The sequence below is a fragment of the Alternaria arborescens genome (assembly GCF_004154835.1).
Source record: "Alternaria arborescens strain FERA 675 chromosome Unknown contig_26, whole genome shotgun sequence".
NCBI classification, from domain to species: domain Eukaryota; kingdom Fungi; phylum Ascomycota; class Dothideomycetes; order Pleosporales; family Pleosporaceae; genus Alternaria; species Alternaria arborescens.
In genome coordinates, this window is record NW_021167881.1 from 136630 (window position 1) to 154228 (window position 17599).

General features: G+C 51.4%; 7 protein-coding genes across 7 annotated transcripts; 4 read left to right on the plus strand and 3 right to left on the minus strand.

Annotated features, from left to right (window-relative positions):
* Positions 1–151: 151 nt before the first annotated feature.
* On the plus strand, positions 152–2872 carry AA0111_g9297 (putative U3 small nucleolar RNA-associated protein 13; the record flags this gene model as incomplete). The annotated part of the gene is made up of 1 exon (XM_028655839.1): positions 152–2872. The coding sequence occupies one exon, from the start codon at positions 152–154 to the stop codon at positions 2870–2872; it is 2721 nt and encodes a 906-aa protein (XP_028503123.1).
* A 309-nt stretch (positions 2873–3181) lies between these two features.
* AA0111_g9298 (hypothetical protein) lies at positions 3182–4098 on the plus strand (the record flags this gene model as incomplete). The annotated part of the gene is made up of 3 exons (XM_028655840.1): positions 3182–3256; positions 3345–3444; positions 3611–4098. 3 exons carry the CDS (start codon positions 3182–3184, stop codon positions 4096–4098), a joined length of 663 nt encoding a protein of 220 aa, XP_028503128.1.
* A 602-nt stretch (positions 4099–4700) lies between these two features.
* Positions 4701–8183, plus strand: AA0111_g9299 (hypothetical protein; the record flags this gene model as incomplete). The annotated part of the gene is made up of 1 exon (XM_028655841.1): positions 4701–8183. The coding sequence occupies one exon, from the start codon at positions 4701–4703 to the stop codon at positions 8181–8183; it is 3483 nt and encodes a 1160-aa protein (XP_028503129.1).
* Positions 8184–8427: 244 nt separating this feature from the next.
* Positions 8428–9984, minus strand: AA0111_g9300 (hypothetical protein; the record flags this gene model as incomplete). Its single annotated transcript, XM_028655844.1, has 1 exon — positions 8428–9984. One exon carries the CDS (start codon positions 9982–9984, stop codon positions 8428–8430), a length of 1557 nt encoding a protein of 518 aa, XP_028503024.1.
* Positions 9985–10770: 786 nt separating this feature from the next.
* Positions 10771–11715, minus strand: AA0111_g9301 (hypothetical protein; the record flags this gene model as incomplete). The annotated part of the gene is made up of 3 exons (XM_028655845.1): positions 10771–10803; positions 10854–11414; positions 11461–11715. 3 exons carry the CDS (start codon positions 11713–11715, stop codon positions 10771–10773), a joined length of 849 nt encoding a protein of 282 aa, XP_028503025.1.
* A 1383-nt stretch (positions 11716–13098) lies between these two features.
* AA0111_g9302 (hypothetical protein) lies at positions 13099–14651 on the plus strand (the record flags this gene model as incomplete). Its single annotated transcript, XM_028655846.1, has 4 exons — positions 13099–13446; positions 13497–13525; positions 13594–14050; positions 14100–14651. 4 exons carry the CDS (start codon positions 13099–13101, stop codon positions 14649–14651), a joined length of 1386 nt encoding a protein of 461 aa, XP_028503023.1.
* Positions 14652–15766: 1115 nt separating this feature from the next.
* On the minus strand, positions 15767–16924 carry AA0111_g9303 (putative proteasome subunit beta type-4; the record flags this gene model as incomplete). Its single annotated transcript, XM_028655847.1, has 5 exons — positions 15767–15968; positions 16061–16310; positions 16364–16521; positions 16568–16624; positions 16683–16924. The coding sequence occupies 5 exons, from the start codon at positions 16922–16924 to the stop codon at positions 15767–15769; spliced, it is 909 nt and encodes a 302-aa protein (XP_028503132.1).
* Positions 16925–17599: the final 675 nt, after the last annotated feature.

The following is a 17599-nucleotide window of genomic DNA, read 5'->3' on the forward strand; positions in this document are numbered from 1 at the left end:
TGGTGGCCGGGGGGGAGACGCGCCGGCGCCAAACGTCAGCGCGCGTGGCTTGCGACTGCCGTTATCGATAAACTTTTTTCCTCGAGCACTTTGCGACACTTCCCTCACCTCTCTCGGCAGAGACGCGACGCTACCAAGTCCGCAATCCACCATGTCGGCCCAAAGAGCTGCCGTCAAGACGACGTACGAGGTCGCTCGCACCCTGCAGCCAATCTACTCGGGAGGCAGCTTGGCCCTCAGCGAAGACGGGCGCATTCTGGCCGCGAGCTTGGGCGAGGATGTCCTTCTTTCCGACCTCACCAACGGCCAGGAGCTGGCCAGGGTCGAGGGAGACGGCGAGGCAATCACGGCCCTGGCCCTAACCCCGTCCGCATCTCATCTCGTAGTGTGCTCGCGCTCTCTCTCCATGCGCCTCTTCGCCCTGAGGCCCTCTGACACCGACGACCAAGTCATCGAGCTCGACCTTCTCCGAACACTACGCCCGCACACGTCTCCTGTCGTCACGCTAGCCACAGACCGCACGGGCACACTGATAGCCACGGGCGGCGCCGACGGCGTGGTCAAGATCTGGGACATTGTCGGTGGTTACACGACACACACTTTCCACGGCCATGGCGGAGTCGTCTCGGCCCTGCACTTCTTCGAGGTAGAGGTAGCCGAGCGTGACGACGCTTCGGAAAACAACAAAAAGAGAAAGAGGAAGTCGCGGCAGGAAGGCGCTGAGTCGGATCAAGCTCAGGGGGAGAGTCAGATACAGTTTCGGTTGGCCTCTGGTGCCGAAGACGGCAAAATACGGATATGGGATCTTCACAAGAGAAAGAGCGCTGCTGTCCTCGACTCGCACGTCTCCGTCGTTCGCTCGTTACAGTACTCGCCGCAAGAAAAGGTCCTTCTGTCTGGCAGCAGAGACAAGACGTTGATTGTCTGGGACTCACACAAGTGGAAGGCGCAACGCACCATTGCTGCTCTAGAGGGCATCGAGAGCGCAGGCTTCATCGCAGACGGCAAGATCCTGTACTCTGGTGGAGAGAACGGCCGACTACGACTCTGGTCAGCCTCCAGTGGAAGAGAGCTCACCCGAGAGCAAGAGCCTGGATCCGAGACGGATGAGATTGTCAACATCCTCTACTATCCTTCATTGCCCTACTTGATCTCGGTGCACGCTGACCAAGTGCTCAACTTCTACTCCCTCAAAACAGCAGAGTCACTCGTCGTAGAAGAGACCATCGACCCACTGCCCATCTTCCGTCGCGTTTCCGGAACCCACGACGAGGTCATTGACATCGCCTACGTTGGCCGAGACAAGTCCCTGCTGGCACTCAACACCAACTCAGAGGATATTCGGATAATCACACTCAACGAATCCGACGCAGAAGACGCGACCCAAGGCAAATACTTTGGTGCCGATGTCGGACTGCTAAAGGGACACGAAGACATTGTCATCTGCCTAGATGTAGATTGGTCAGGCCACTGGCTTGTCACAGGTGCCAAAGACAACACAGCACGGTTATGGCGTCTCGACCCCGCTAACGAATCGTATACCTGTGCTGCAGTCCTCACAGGTCATGCCGAGTCACTTGGAGCGATTGCACTGCCGCACACCATACCCCAGGAATCCTCAGCCGCTTTCACAGACCCCTTGTCACACCCACCTGCGTATATTGTGACGGGCTCTCAAGACAGGACAGTCAAGCGTTGGGATACCACCAAAGAGATGAAGGGTAAACTGCGAGCCAAGTACACCCGCAAAGCACACGACAAAGACATCAATGCCATCGACATCGACCCCTCTGGAAGTCTTTTTGCGTCCGCGTCGCAGGATCGTACCGTCAAGATCTACTCCGCAGCAGAAGGAGAGGCTATTGGTGTCCTCCGAGGTCACAAACGTGGTGTGTGGTCAGTCAAATTCGCACCCAAAGACTCGCAAGCGCCAAACTCAGGAAACAAGGGCTTGATCGCAACAGGCAGCGGAGATAAGACGGTCAAGATCTGGAGTCTGGCAGACTACAGCTGTTTACTCACTTTAGAAGGCCACTCAAACAGTGTACTGAAGCTGTCGTGGCTGCCCTATCGACCCGTCGACGCACGAGACAAGCGTGGCCCACAAATAGCTTCTGCAGCTGGTGACGGACTGGTCAAGATCTGGGATACAGTGTCCGGTGAGGCCATGTCCACACTTGACAACCACACTGATCGTGTCTGGGCACTTGTCGCACACCCCACAACGGGCGCCTTGGTGTCTGGTGGTGGAGATAGTGTCATCACGTTTTGGGAAGATACGACGAGCACCACGCTGGAAGCTGCCACAACAGCGGAAACAGAACGCGTCGAACTTGACCAAAAACTACAAAACTACACCTACGCCGGCAACTATCGCGAAGCTATCGTCCTCGCACTCCAGATGGACCAGCCCGCCCGTCTCTTCTCCCTCTTTAAATCTGTGGTGGAAACCGAGAACCCAGATACAGACAGTCTCTCAGGTCTCATCACCGTAGACGAAGTCCTCGGTTCCTTAGCAGACGAACAGCTGTACAAACTGCTCATCCGCCTCCGCGACTGGAATACCAACGTGCGTACTGCACCCATTGCTCAGAAGATTCTGTGGACTATTGTTAAGTCATATCCCGCTTCTCGACTAGCTAGTCTGAGGCCGCAGGGCAAGGTTGGCGCAAAGGGCAGTCTGAAAGATGTAATGGATGCCATCAAGGTGTACTCTGAGAGGCACTACAAGCGAATAGAGGAATTGGTTGATGAGAGTTACTTATTGGACTTTACTCTCAAGGAAATGGACGAGGTTGCGGGTGAAGTCAAGGCTATTACGAACGGCACTTCGCAGCTGGGTCTTCAAAGGGATATCGTCATGGTTGATTAGGAGTAATATGTTCAAGGCAGCTAGCCTGGCACCAAGATTCCGGCGAGTAGCTGGGTTATTGTAGGCTCGATATGAATACCATATTTGACAATTTCAGGATTTTCCTTCTCCAATGTGGTACTTGTCTGCGTCAAGCATAGACGCCGGCCGATTGTGCCTCGGTTAATCCGATCGGCTATGAGATCACCGGCCTCGTCTCCTCACCAACCACCTACATAGAGCAAGGTGCCAGGAACAAAGGCACCCCCGGTCTCATCTCCACTCCAGATCAGTAATCCCCTTTTGACTTCTCCAATAATCCAACCAGCCATGGCTCAGCCGAAGATTACCCTTTACGTTGACATTGTCAGCCCGTTTGCTTACATTGCTTTCTACATCTTGAAAGTAAGTTGCTTTACCATGTGTCCTGCGTAAATCCAGATTTTTGTGCTAGAATCATGCACTACAGTACTAACAAGAGTATTCCGAGTAGAACTCAAAGGTTTTTAAGCAGGTTGAGGTGACGTATGTGCCTATTCTGCTTGGGGGGTTGATGAAGGTCTGCGAGAATACACCACCATTGAGGATAAAAAGTATGTCGGATCTCCTCTTCTCTTGAAAGAGCAGCTTAGCTTGGCCACAGTAAGGGGGAAGCGCAACACGAAAGAAAAAGATACAACAAACGGCTCACCTGGCGGACCATCATCGGAGTCACCGTCATTGCAACTGCTTATCTTACCATCTAACACACCCAATCAGATAAGGACAAATGGATAAATACAGAGCGTCAGCGCCTATCCACTCACTTTAACGTCCCCATCTCGCAAGATACTCCACCTGGCTTTCCCATCAACACACTGCCTATCCAACGCGCCCTAGTTTCCCTCTCTCTGTCGCATCCCCAAGCCCTTGAACAAGCCATCGCCCTGTTTTACGAAAACTTCTGGGCAAAATGGAATGATCCAATCAAGCCGGAGAACCTGCTTGCTATTCTCGCAGTTGTCTTGGGTAGTGAGGAGGAGGCAAGCAAGGTACTAGAGAGGACCAAGACGGAGGAGGTGAAGAAGGTGCTAGGTGGGAATACGACCAAGGCGTTTGAGGATGGGGCTTTTGGCCTGCCTTGGTTTGTTGCTACGAATGAAATGGGGGAGACTGAGGGATTTTGGGGCGTTGATCATATGGGGCTGATGTGTGATCATTTGGGAATCAAGAGGCCGGAAAGTAGGGAATGGCGCTCGTTGTTGTAGAGTAAGACGTTCTCTGGGCGCACATGTGAATGGATACTGTTCTCACCCGCGCCTTTTACGACGGTTTCTAATGGACCACAGCGGCCGACTCCTTTTTTTTACTACTAACGATCAAGCGAAGCCCTTAATGGTCACGACGCTGGCCTTGAAGGACATAAGAAGGATTTCGGTGTTTCTAGTGACGAGGCCTTTCCCTCCTTTCACTTTGTGTATCTGGGTTTGAGACCTGTGAGCGTTAGGCGCATAGCAAGGGTATGAACCACTGAGCTTGGAATATCCAGACAACCACTCGGTTGCGTCAAGTATTATCACGCGACAGCAAGATCTAGACGGGTCTTGACTGCATTATCGCGAACAGAACTGTCATCTTGCGCAATACCTGACTGTAAGTTGGCGGCCCGTGAGCGCACTACCATTAACGTTTTATTCTATAATCGTTACTCATTCTTCCTGATATCAGAAAGCACAGATAGTTTCTCGGGAGCTTTTCTAGAGCACTCGCGAAGCTACTTCGCCAGCTAAATTCACTGCCTTCAACTCTTCTCAATGGTCTTTACCACCCACATTCATTTTCTCAACCACCTCTCCGATTCTCTTTCAAGATGGATTACTATCGACGGAACGAACTTCCCGAGACAGTCAAGCGTTACAAAACGTATACCGAACAGTTTCAGGCATGGCTGCTAAAGACTGGAATTCAGCGCGGCGTGGAACTCGCAAATATAGTCGCAGACCAGGCTAAGAAGAAAAAGAGCAAAAAGGGCTACATAATACCACTACAAGAGCAGGAGCAACTCGTCAACGCCATCACTGCTACAAACGTTCCACTTGCCGACACCTCCGGTATCAACGACCTCGAAGATGCCATCCGCTCCAGGAGAGAGGTGACGCAATACCACAAACACAACAACACGGCGGATTTGGGTCACGAATACTTCAACGGGAGCCTAGAGACGCTCATGGCTTCGTTGAAAGTTCTCGTTCCTGGAATTAACAAAGCTCGAAATCGCAAGAATGACACGCCCACATTCGTGTTCATTCAGCTTCCTACTGGTCCCAAGACAAGCCAAGATGAACAAGACGACTTGCTCAAGAAAATGCGGGAACAGGACCAATACGACATGGAGAGTGATGGTCAGCAGCAACAAACTCCGACATCCAGGACGAAGAAGAAGGCACCAATATCAGAGACAAATCCACTGACTGCAGAGGAAGAGCAGCTGCGCCGCGAATTCCTTATACTCTGCTTTCTCTACACTTTCAACCGCATACGAGATGTCCTCTACGAGATTTGGGTGCTCTACCACAAGGGCCTTGTCAATGCGATCACAGCAGCGTTGGTATCAGACCTGGCTCAGGACCAAATGAACCAAAACGTCAAGTCACTCGTGGAAGAGCTTGATCTGCTACCTGGAGAATTGGCCATACTCATCCACCAACTTTTCAACAAAACCAAAGCTGCTCTTGAGACTGGGGCGCAAAATTCTGCGACACTACCTGCTGAAAAGGTATTGCGCCACCTGTTTGGTCTGGATGCTGCTGCTTTGATCAAAACCTACATTGCGAAGACATACCCAACAGAGGACAGTGCTGACGAAGATATACGAGAGCATCCTCTCATGCTCTTCTTGAAGTTCTTCGACGTCATTCGCAAGGGCGGTCTCAAACTTCCTAAGTGGGATCACTTTACTGAAGAGATGTTATTGCACCAGAGTACATCACAGGACTACCTGCCGTTCGGGTTGGCCATTGTCCTTGACATCCAGGAAGCTGTACGTGAGGACTACCGTCGGATGTTACGCGACCTTACCGAGCACGGTTTGGATATCGCTAGATGTATCCGTTGTCATGTCGATTACGAGGATCGCATGTGGGCCAAGGGCACAAAGCCAGATTACATGTGCAAAGAAGAGATTAAATTTAGTACCATCCTTCTCAATCCTCTAGACAGGCTGTTGGAGTGGCTACAAGAGCTTTTGAACTCTCAAGAAAAGCCAATGACTGCTAGCGTCTTCATCACTGTCCATTCGACGCTCGCAGGACTCTCTATGTGGCACTTTAACTCTATCTATCATCATACTGCGATTGCTAAGATACAATGGTTCATTCATGGTATGGCCCATCTATACAACGCCGCCTGCCAGATGGGTGGTCTGGAGATTCTATGGTCAGATCTGGACTACCTGATCATGATATATGGGGCCAAGGTTATGTTCCGGGGTGATCCACCTACTCACCCTAACGACTTCCTCAACCGCTATCTCCTCTCGGGCAACACTAGCAGTCGCGTTATGGCTTCAGACTTCCGTCACACGTCCGAATTTCTACCTCAAATCTCGAGAGAACTTGGTGCCAAGCGTGGTTTGCAACCCGAATTGCCTTTGGAAGCCAAAATCTGCGACTACTACGATTCAGATGCGGACAACGATCGTTGGTTGAGGCGTCACGCAGTCTTTAACTACCTCTATCGACAAAGCGAGGATACCGACAAGACACCAGATGATGACTGTCAGGAAGCTACTCAAGATAGGAAGGGCCTACGAGATACATTCGCGAACCTAGCGGCCAATACCGCGCCTCCAAAGCCAAGGCGAAAAGGAAAGAGCAAATCCAGGGTACACAGACCCGACTTCGACAAGCAAGATGAGACCCACGCCAAACTCTTCGGTACAATGAAATCAGAACTACGAGAGAACGAGGTGCACAGTAATTTCGACTTCCTTTCCTTTTACCGCCGCGCTTACGACCTCGTTCTGCGTATCCGTAAGGAAGTGCTGATGAGTGATCAAGTCCAGCGCTTCCGCGCCGAAGACATGAATGCTGATCCAGATCCCCCTAACTTTCAACTGATAACTGATCTCTTCCGCGCGCTTCAAATCGATCCAAAAACTAAGAAAGGAGAGGAAGCGGAAGCTGAGGAAGGTGCCGGGTATCAGCTGTCTACCAAGGTCGTGCCATTGAAACAGATTCGACGTGTCGCGGAGATGATCCAGGATTTAACTCGTAGTGAAGGTGATGTGGAGTTGAAGCGCGCGAAGTTGCGGGTCAAGGGAGATTGGGAGGGTCTCAAGGCTTCGTATGCTGCTGAAGAGGCGGGCAGGGACACATCTACCGTCGACGACACCGTCGCTCAAGTTGAGAAGGTGGTGCTCAAAACTGCTGACGACAATGTCGACTCCAATACTACTCTGCGTAATGACGACGGCGATCATCGAGTCAAGCACAAGTTTGAGGCAGATGGAGACTCAGTAGATGGTCCACGGTATACGCCTGGCAACCAGCTCACAGGAATAGACCATTCAAATAACAATCTGGGAGGCATGTTAAACAAGCCGGCAACTACAGCAATTATAGATGTCATCGGAACTCAGAACGGTAGGGTTTCATTACACAAGGAAAACGGAAAGAGAGGCGTCAAGCGCAAGCACAAAGCAGATGAAGACACCGAGAACGGCCCAGCCTACACTCCTAGCCTATGCGAGCAGATCAGCGATCCTGTATATGGCACCATCTCTCAATACGCCCTCGCCCTCTATGCTGGCAAATCAAGGCAAGGCCAACCTTCAAACGACCCAACCCAACAGATGATCAGTACCACAGACTCAACTTCTCTCGCAATACCCTCACCTAACGACCAACGTAACAACCAACTCAACGTCGCAGAACCCACGGTTCGCTCACCACTTGCCACCAAGCGCAAAATCATGACAAGAAGAACATACCATTACAAAATCTACTCTAGGACCACACCCCGGAAATCCCACACGACCGCATTCCATCCTTGCCGTGCGTCCAAGAAGACCAAAATAGTAGCTCTATTCCAGCCGCGCAGAGGCTACTATCGTCGTCTCACCAGCACTACTAATAAACGCCATGTCGCTTTTCGCTGCTTCGCTCGATGCAGTATGGCTCGGGCGCTGTGTGGCCAACAGACTCGCGTACAGAGGCATATGGCGATTGCTATTGCGGAACTGAAGAAGAGAGCTAGATGGGATTCGGCAGAGTTGAAGAAGGTGTGGTTGAGCATTAGGGACGGGGAGTTGGGCAGGGTTTGGGATACTGATAGTAATGCCAGTTCGGACTAAAGGTGGTGAGGGGCAGTAGATAGGCGATGATGAGTTGAAGAGCCCAAGCTTAGGCTGGTAAGGAGTGGCAGCGTTGAGGTAGCACGACATTACGATTAGGTCCAGTGACGATGCCACGGTAATGATACAACACTTCATGAAAAATCATCTAGAATTATACATACTGACATGCATTGGACCGACTCCCGATCCCACCTCACACCTTCCTAATCCTCCCGTCCAGCTCACAGCCATCACCCCATACTCAACCCTCGAACATCTTTGTAGTACTGACATTAATCCGACTCCACGCCTGCCCCCTTCTCAACGCCTCCAAGAACTTCGCCGGCCAATAAATATGATACAAGACGAAGAAAGGTACTGGATCCTCAAACAAATACGTCCCATCCTTCCACCCCACAACATGACTCCAAAATGTCGCTAGATCATTGAACGCACTCTGCAGCGTTGTCGCACCGAATAAGAGATCGAGAAGTGGCAGGATGACAAAAGATACAAGGTCATGTCCGATCCAGTAATAACTGTACGTTGGGGTGCGAGGAAAAACAGGGTCAGGCTTGTTTTTGGAGGTCAAGGGGTTAGGACTGTTGAAGATGGAAAGATATGCTTCCGCCATTTCAGGCGTCTGCTCAAAGAGCACGACAGCCGTATGAGCACGGGGGTTAGATTCAATAGGGTAGAACTTCGCAGCCGCACCCTTGTCGTCGTTCTCGACTAGAAAGTCAAAACTCAGATGACCTGTAAAGGTTTCGCCACCGTCTTTGCACACACGCTCGGTAAATTCGAGCATCTTTTTGCTGAGGGGGGAGGAGGCTGGTAGAGGTTCGTAGTGCATGAGGAGTTCTAGGCTGGGGCAGCTAGTGAAGGCCTTTACTTTGCCGCGGATGACGAGTGCATGTGTGCAGTATTCGTTTCCCTTGATGAACTGCTGGAGTTGGAATGGGTTTTCCTTGCTAATATTGAGAGAGTGAATGTATTGCGCTGTTGCATCCGGTGTCTTGAAGGGGAGGAGGGTCATCATGTTGTTTCGCGCCTTGTCGTCCACTCCGATGGGTTTCATGATGAATTGTCGCCTGGGTGCTGTTCTTCCAGATTTTGTCGGGGTTCTGTGAAGCTCTCCCATGAGCACATCGAGAGCTTCCCCTGGGTGGGTGCAGCGGTGCGATTCCGGGATTGGCAGACCGAGCGATTCGATATAGTCGATGAACTTGTCCTTCTCGTGGAACTTTTCGACCACATCTTCCCGGAACTGGACGGCTTCAAACTTGCGGCCTTGTTCTTTCACCTGCTTTTCTGCTAAGCGGACGACTTGACCATCTTCTACGGCTGCGACGACGCTGGAGCAGCTGATCCATAAGTCGACCTTCTCGCGCTGGATGATGGAGAGGATGGAATCAATATATGGCTCCGCATCGTCGCCACTTGGTGTGTCCAGACGGTAGTATTTTGCAATAGCGTTGGAGAAGCGACCTGGTGATAAAGCAGAGATGTCGGCGCCGATGATGCGATGTGGTGTATGCTGAGACAAATTGCGCGCAATAGTAAGGCCCTTGGTCATCGACACTCCTGTGACAAGAATAGTTTTCCGTCTCCGTGCCGCTGCAACATGCTGCTTATCCTCCTTGGAAAACGTTGCATTGCGCTGTCCATGGAGTTTCGACACTGCAAGACCGACCAACACCAGCGCTGCCGAGAGAGGCGCGCAGACAGCGCTCAGAGCCAGTAGAAGCACATTCTTCCACACATGGCTATAGTAAAATGGCAACACCACCGAATCCTTCTTTCCTTCCGCCATTGCCATTGTCTTTTCCTTGTTGCTGCTTGATGAAAATGAGCAGCTCGTGACCTCGGCACTTGTTCTCGCGCAGTCTTCACCGTTTAGAAGTTTCCCAACACACCACCAACGGCGCTACCTTATCAATAGTAAGACCGAGGAACGACTTAATTGCCCCTGCAAAAAAGGTGCAGGCTGCACTGCAATGCAAACTGCAAGTAAGTAGAATTTAGTGCGCAGTAAACAGACGGCTCGTAATCACGCAACCCGTTCTTGCATAGGCGAGGTGATTGATGTGCGTGCGGCTGCGTTCGCCCAGACAAAGTTGTTGGCCTTGGAGTGCTGGCTCTGCACGACTAGTCTCGACGTCATCGTTACTTCACTCATGTACGACATTACGGAACACTAGGAACTCCACGATCCTGTTTACGATCTGTATATAGTAGATCCTGATTTTGGGACAATGATCTGGCCGTGATCGGCAGATGGATGTTGAGGGGCTTGTACCGCGGATGCAGGGTGCGTGGGGTTCATGTTTGTTTATTCGAATGCAACGTGTCATGCTATTTTCTCGACATCCCGCACAATATGTGCAATACAGTTTCACAAAGGTGGATCGACAAATGCTTTCAAATGTAGATTCAATTGTTTATTGCATTGATTTGTGCTGTCATTGAAGCCTTGACGGTAGCTATCCTGCTGGTCTGTGGTCGGGTACCATGCCCATGTCTGAGTCGTTCAGGACCCACCAGCGCTGAAACTTGCGATTCATAGAGATTATTACGCGTATCCGACTATTGATGATGCTTCCATCTAACCAACGCATCGTGTAATCTCGATACCATCCTGTGCTAGTCAGTAAATGCTTGCAAAGCGTCGTCTGTGTTTGAACTCACAGGTACACCAGTCGGCTCAAAGCTGTTTACCAGCTTGCTCTCATACTTGAGATTTGGGTTGCCCTTGCTCTCGCTGAACTTGGCCTTGCCATATCGCTTCTCGTACATCTTGACATTCGTCTCGGCAATGCCGCTGAGGTTTGTCTGCCCACCCTCTCCTGCTTCCTTGACCTTCTCGTCAACGCTCGACCTGACATACTTCAAGTATGGCGGGTTTCCGGGCTTGATGACATTGTCCGCTGCCAGCACAGAGCCCTTGGTGATCAGGCCAAGTTCCTCGCAAAGCTTCAGATCTGTGGTGTAGGCTGGCTTGTAGTGGTCCAGGAACATGAGATCGACGTGTTTGAGTTGGCCTGATGCGGCCAGTCGTGCGATACCCTCGTCGCTTGAGCCTACGACTACTTTGACAAGGTCGGTGAGGCCTGCAAGATCGACCAAGGACATGATGACAGCCGCGAAAGCGGGGTCACGCTCAAAGCTGAAGTATCGCTCTCCACCTGCTTTGCGTACTGCATCTGCGAAGAGAATGCAGGAGTAGCCTACATAGCCGCCGAGTTCTACCTGCGAGGTGTTAGAAACGTAGAACCGAGTTCGACAAGTCTCGTACCATGGTATTTGGCTTTACTTCCGCAATCAAATCTGTTACGATACGGCCCTTGTCCTCCCCGACGTTCATGAGATACTTCTTCGTGCGTCCATATTCGTCAATGGCAGCCAGAACGTTTTCTGGCGATCCTCGTATCTTCTCGATGTTGGGGTGCGAGTAGACGAAGTGCAGGAGCTCAATTTCTCGCCCATCGTCGAAGAAGGCACCCTCTTCCTCTTGCGCTGCATAGGCTTTGCTTTGATCGAAACTACCCATTGTTGCTGTTGTTCAATGGCAGTATGAAATTGTGCGGGCAGCCGTGAGCTCGACGCGTCCAAGCTGCTAGAGAGTGCCCCTCAACGCGTGTGGTTTAGTGCGGGGCTGTGGTCAGTAATGACGAAATACATGCAGGAACGTGTACGACGAGTGGCGCTTGGTTCGGTCGACCGTTTTAGCACGGATCCCGCTTCCGTGGGGTCGTTCTAGATGCCACTCCTTATGTTAGCACATTAGCAATTGACTCTCTGCAAATTGCTTTTTCTACAAAACCTCTTTACTGAGGGTGGGATGCCAATGTGTGTCAGACGCCATATCCTGCCTGTTCGGTGCCACATCCCCGTGTACGCGTCAAGGCACCCTTGGCACAGGTTGAGGCGAGTTCATACTATACCATGTGGATACGCGACACTCATGTGGGTCGGATCATTGGTGCATATACGGTTCTGTATAGTGTTGACGTTGAGTTGGATGTGGCTGTCGTCAACGATCTAGAGCTTTCTGCATCCGCTAGCCGACTATGGAGCCACAAAGACCTGCCATGACAACCGTACGCTTACCTCTACCAGGCAATATACCTCAACGATCCTGGCTCCGCCAAACTCTATCTACCCGAAGCGGGAACTAGGATCGAAAAGGTCCCCTCGAACGTCACATTTTTTTCCAGCTTGTCCCTGAACTGAGGGGTAAGAAAAGTGCCGTTGTATGGCTACCGGTACTGCACTATCAGCCCTGCGCGCATCGCAGCACATCTTTCGACTAGCTGGCAAATGAAAACCCCCCAAAATATGCCACAGAACGTCAGCAATCGAATGATGGGAATCCTGAAGTGGAGATGAGGTGATTTCGATGATTGCCCCGCAGTTTTATGTAGTGTATCTCATCCTCTCCACAACGGGAGAGACTCCGTTGTTGGCACTAAATGGATTCGCGGCTTGTGCTACGCCGATTGCGTCCTTGGCCGAAGGAAAAATAGGATAGTTCTGCTTTGTCCAAGCCCGCAAAAGCCCATGTTGCATGAGTAAAGTGCATATCCCATGTGCCGGAACCGGGTTTTACCGCTGGGAGGGCGCTGTTGTTGAAGTCATTTCATCATGGCTGGCCAGTAGGAGCCTAGTTTCGCTCGAAGTGAAGTGGTACCAAGTCCAAACAACAAGGGATCCACGAGTGGTCGCATCATGAACGAGAATAATGCGTATGGTTGACGTTTGTCTGAAGCGTTGCTGGCGTGCGAGAGCCAATGGAGGCGGAGCGTGTACCGCGAGCTATATGAGTAGTCCCAAACGACATCGGTCTGTCGACATTTATATAGGACAGCCGTGCCCGTACTTGACCTCGCAGAACTCAACGTATCTCATTTACACCTTTCAACCTCTTTTTACCATGTCAGACCTCAAAGCTTCCGTTGTCGAGACCAAGAACGGCTTCCATGTCGAGGGATACGAGAAGATCGAATATGACTTCACCTTCCTTGACGGCGTCTTCAACCCTGCCAACAACAACCTAGCCAAGTGCTATGAGCGTTGGGGCCGTTGCTTGGCCGTCATGGACTTGAACATCTACAACGTCTATGGCGATGAGATGCAAAAGTACTTTGACCACTACAACCTACCCTTGACGATCCACAAGACCATGATCGGCGAGAAGGCCAAGTCCATGGAGACTCTTCTCAGCATCGTTGACTCGATGACCGACTTTGGTATCATCCGCAAGGAGCCTGTACTTGTTGTCGTATGTTATCCAGTCTGATGATAGTGTTGAAGGATGCTAATATATCACAGGGCGGTGGTTTGGTGACTGATGTTGCTGGGTAAAGAATAGCTCTAAGGCACTCTGGCCTGACTGCGTTGTTAGAATGGAGTTAACTCGTGACCTTAGATTTGCTTGCGCCGCCTACCGAAGGAATACCAACTTCATCCGTATTCCCACCACTGTCATTGGCCTGATTGATGCTAGTGTCAGCATCAAGGTCGCCGTCAACTACGGCAACTACAAGAACCGTCTCGGAGCGTACCACGCCCCAATGCACACATTCCTCGATTTCTCATTCTTGAAGACCCTACCAGAGGGTCAAGTACGAAACGGCTTCGCAGAGTTGATCAAGATTTCAACCTGCGCTCACAAGCCCACATTCGACTTGCTGGACAAGTACTGTGAGAAGCTAATCACTTCTCGATTCGGTCGTGAGGGTGATGACAAGGAGGTCCTCCAAGCAGCCGATGAGATCAACCGTGCTGGTATTCACGAGATGTTGAAACTCGAGACACCTAACCTTCACGAGATCGGTCTCGACCGTGTCATTGCCTATGGCCACACCTGGAGCCCGCTCCACGAGGTAAGGTTACCACACCTTGCGATTGTTGACTTTGCTAACTCATCCATAGCTATCGCCCAAGGTCCCACTTCGCCACGGCCACGCCATCTCTATTGACATGGCATACTCGGCAACATTGGCGAACCAGCGCGGTCTCCTCAGTGATGAGGAGCACAGGAGACTGTTGAACCTGTTCTCGAGGGCTGGTTTGTCCATGGACCACGAGCTGTTCGACGAGGACATGCTTGACAAGGCCACCAAGGCTATCCTGAAGACCCGCGATGGTCTGCTCCGTGCTGCCGTGCCTAACCCCATTGGTACCTGCGTATTCCTGAACGATGTCTCCGCCGAGGAGATGAACAAGGCTCTGCGACGACACAAGGAGCTGATGAAGGAGTACCCTCGCGAGGGTGCCGGTCTTGACGCGTTCGTCGATGCATCCGACACTGGATACACCATGAACGACAAGCCTATCGAGGATTCCATGCACGAGTCAAAGAAGACCATGAACGGTATGACCAACGGCGCCGTCAACGGTACCGCCAAGGGCCAGGCCAACGGTCCTCCCCAGGGCCTCCAGGAGGTCATGGCTAACGGGTATGAGAACGGATATAAGAACTAGAAAGTGACATAGCTGCGAATAAGTCCGACTAGGCAAGCACATGTCAGATGTTAGCGATGATTTGAACGTAAAAGTTCTTCTTTCAAGCGGCGATGCTGTCTCCCGTCATGGAGTGATAGATTGCGACATGCTTTATGCTCATCAGCTTCCCCGAAATGAAAAAAACATTTACTCAACACATTGTACTCTATAGCTCTCTGCATCGTGAATCATGTGATGATGGTTGGCTGTGTGTGGAAGTTTGCGGTGAATGCGTCGGTACTGCATCGAGCAGAGAGGACAAGCCTGCCATGCAACTGCTCAGTGTGCGTCCGCCGCTGCGCACTTTCGCCGTCTGCAGTATTGTTGCTGCGTTATCAGAGTGCCGGTGTCGTTCTTCCGTCCCCTCGCCATTGCCCTCAGTCCTACCGCTGCTTGAATGTGCCCGTGCCCGCCACGCCAAAAACCCTTCTGCCCGTGCACTGGCTTGGCGGCCCCCACTCGTCGGTATAAAAACTCTGCGTCCCTCGTCCTCCTTTCTGGCTCTTTGATCAAAAAATACAAACGAACCCAGCCACGACTATCAGAACATCTTTGTCTTTTAGTTGCCAGTCACTACGGTGGCGTGGGGTCGGAGAGCGATACTCCTGTAGGAAGCTGCTTTCTCGTTGGGTCGTCTTCAGTGATGGCGATGAGTCTGCGGTGTCGATTTATTGGGAGGACATACATATGTCTTGTGCACACTTTGACTTGAGTGAGGGGCGCGCAAGCCTGTCGCATAAGTGTGCTATGTTGCTTCGGGCTAGTCCCTGTGCAAAGTGCTTGAGAGTATCTCACGGGAGTCTAGCTATCGGTTGCATTCGGATCTGAATAGGGCTGTCTGTTAGTTATGAGCCTCTATTCAGACCATGACAATGCGAACTTGCGAAGAGAATTGAGCCATGCTCAAAAGGAAGTAACAACTATCTGCACGCCGGCCACTGTAGTTCCTCGAGAAACACGGTCTAGTCATTAATGTCATTTGACTATTTGTTCTCGTTATCTATCATGCTCAAGTGTCATAATCGTAATGGCACCCATGTGTTTTGCATAAATCATCCGGCGGAATGCTCTAGCTTTCGTCAATCCATAGCCCTCTATGGAATCGCAACCTTTACATCGTCCTCGTACTCTACATCTTTGATGCCATCCTTCGTTATGACCTTGACCAGCACGCCCTTGAAATCGATCGGAAGACGTCGCTTGAGCTCCTCGGTGCACATGCGCATGATCTTCATGCCTTGTTCGTAGTCGATATCGGGATGGTGGTGCTTGTCGAGCAGGGAAAGACAGTAGTATCTGCAAGTGGTGTTAGCACAAGATGCTTAGATTTGGGACCATGCAGAAGAGCAGGGAGTGCTTCAGCAAAGACAGCAAGAGAGGAAACATACTGTGCGTATCCGTGTGCAGCATATGGCAGCGGTGCTTGACTCGCCAAGTAGTCGATCCAGTACAGTGTCGGCTTGTCGGCAATGGTGTCGTATCCGCCCAACAGCAGGTTGACCGTGTAGGGTTTTCTTGACCGTAGCGCTGACGCCAGTTCTCCTCGGACGAAGTTGGCTGTTGCGGCAGGGGAAAGCTCCATGTTGTTGCGCATGGAGTATAATTGTACGTTTGCCTGGATGTACTCGGCGAATTGGACTGCATCGTTGTTAGCTACCGCCAAGTTATCGTGGCTTCTTCTTGCGTCATACCAGTGTCACCAGCCTCTCCAGAGAAAGCCATCAAGGTATGTGTGTTGAGTACTCGCGTCTTGTCGTCGGATGCCTTGAGGATGGTGGCGCCACGCATGGCGGCTTTGGAGGCGGCGATGAGGGTGAAATCCTTGCCGGTGATTCCTAGTAGGACCTCCCTGTACAGTGGTCAGTACTGGAGCAGGAGACGTCAAGGCGACTTACATTGTGATGAACTTGAAGTGGTGACGGTAAGTGTGTTGGAGGGCGACTTTCGTCGGGCTTGGAGAGTCTGGTGGGAGGGCGTATGAGCAGGCAGGTGACACGAGTCTTGTCCTACGAGCGATTTGACGTAGTGGCGAGGACGGTATTGGTGTGGTTATACGGTGATGTTGAAGCCTCACGCGAAGGCAGCTCCCAGCGTCGCGGCCGCCGTACACATGAAGCTTGGGCCAGCTCGGGCTTGGCAGAACTGGACTTGAATGTGAACAGGCACGCCTGGAGTCGTGAACAAGAAGAGCTGTGTCCACTCAGACCTGTGCAATACCTCACAGCTTTGGCTCCATTCGGTTCGTGAACCATGTTCAATCAACTATTCCTCATTGACGACAATGTTTCATACCAGAACAGCCTGAGATGCGCGTCGCCTCTACTGCTAGCCCGCACCAACATGTACAAAGTACTTCACAATGCTGCTGTGCCCTCTACCGACCTGAACAGTCTTTTTTTCTTTCTGTTGCGACGACCTGCCGTAATTCTTGGAAGCCCAAGGCAGATGTGCAATCTTCGCATGATACAAGAGATGGATGAATAGCCGTGATGATGCTCACAGGATACTCACGGTACCTTGCGAACCTGCAACATTGGCTACAGCTGCATGCAACAAACCAAACAGGTCAACGTTGTGTTGGGCTGGTTCTGCATCTACTCGAATCCTTCACCGGTGCCCATGAGAGCTACTGTTTCGCCTGGCTTGGCTGCGAAGACGTTGTATCGCACTTGTCTGACATTCCTTGGTATTTCCTCAAGGAGCGCTCTGAAGTTTTGAATCCCGCAGGAGAAGCTACCTTGGACGACGATCTCCCGTTCACAACGGACAGGGCCAAGGACTGCATGTATCACCGACATGTATCAATTGTATCCCACAGACCCCCAAACCAGCTTGCGCGTCGTCCCACTCGATGCTTTTGCGATAATGTTAATGCACACTTTTACAAAGAGGCCGTGGGTGGCTACCAATGAGGCGACGGCGTCATA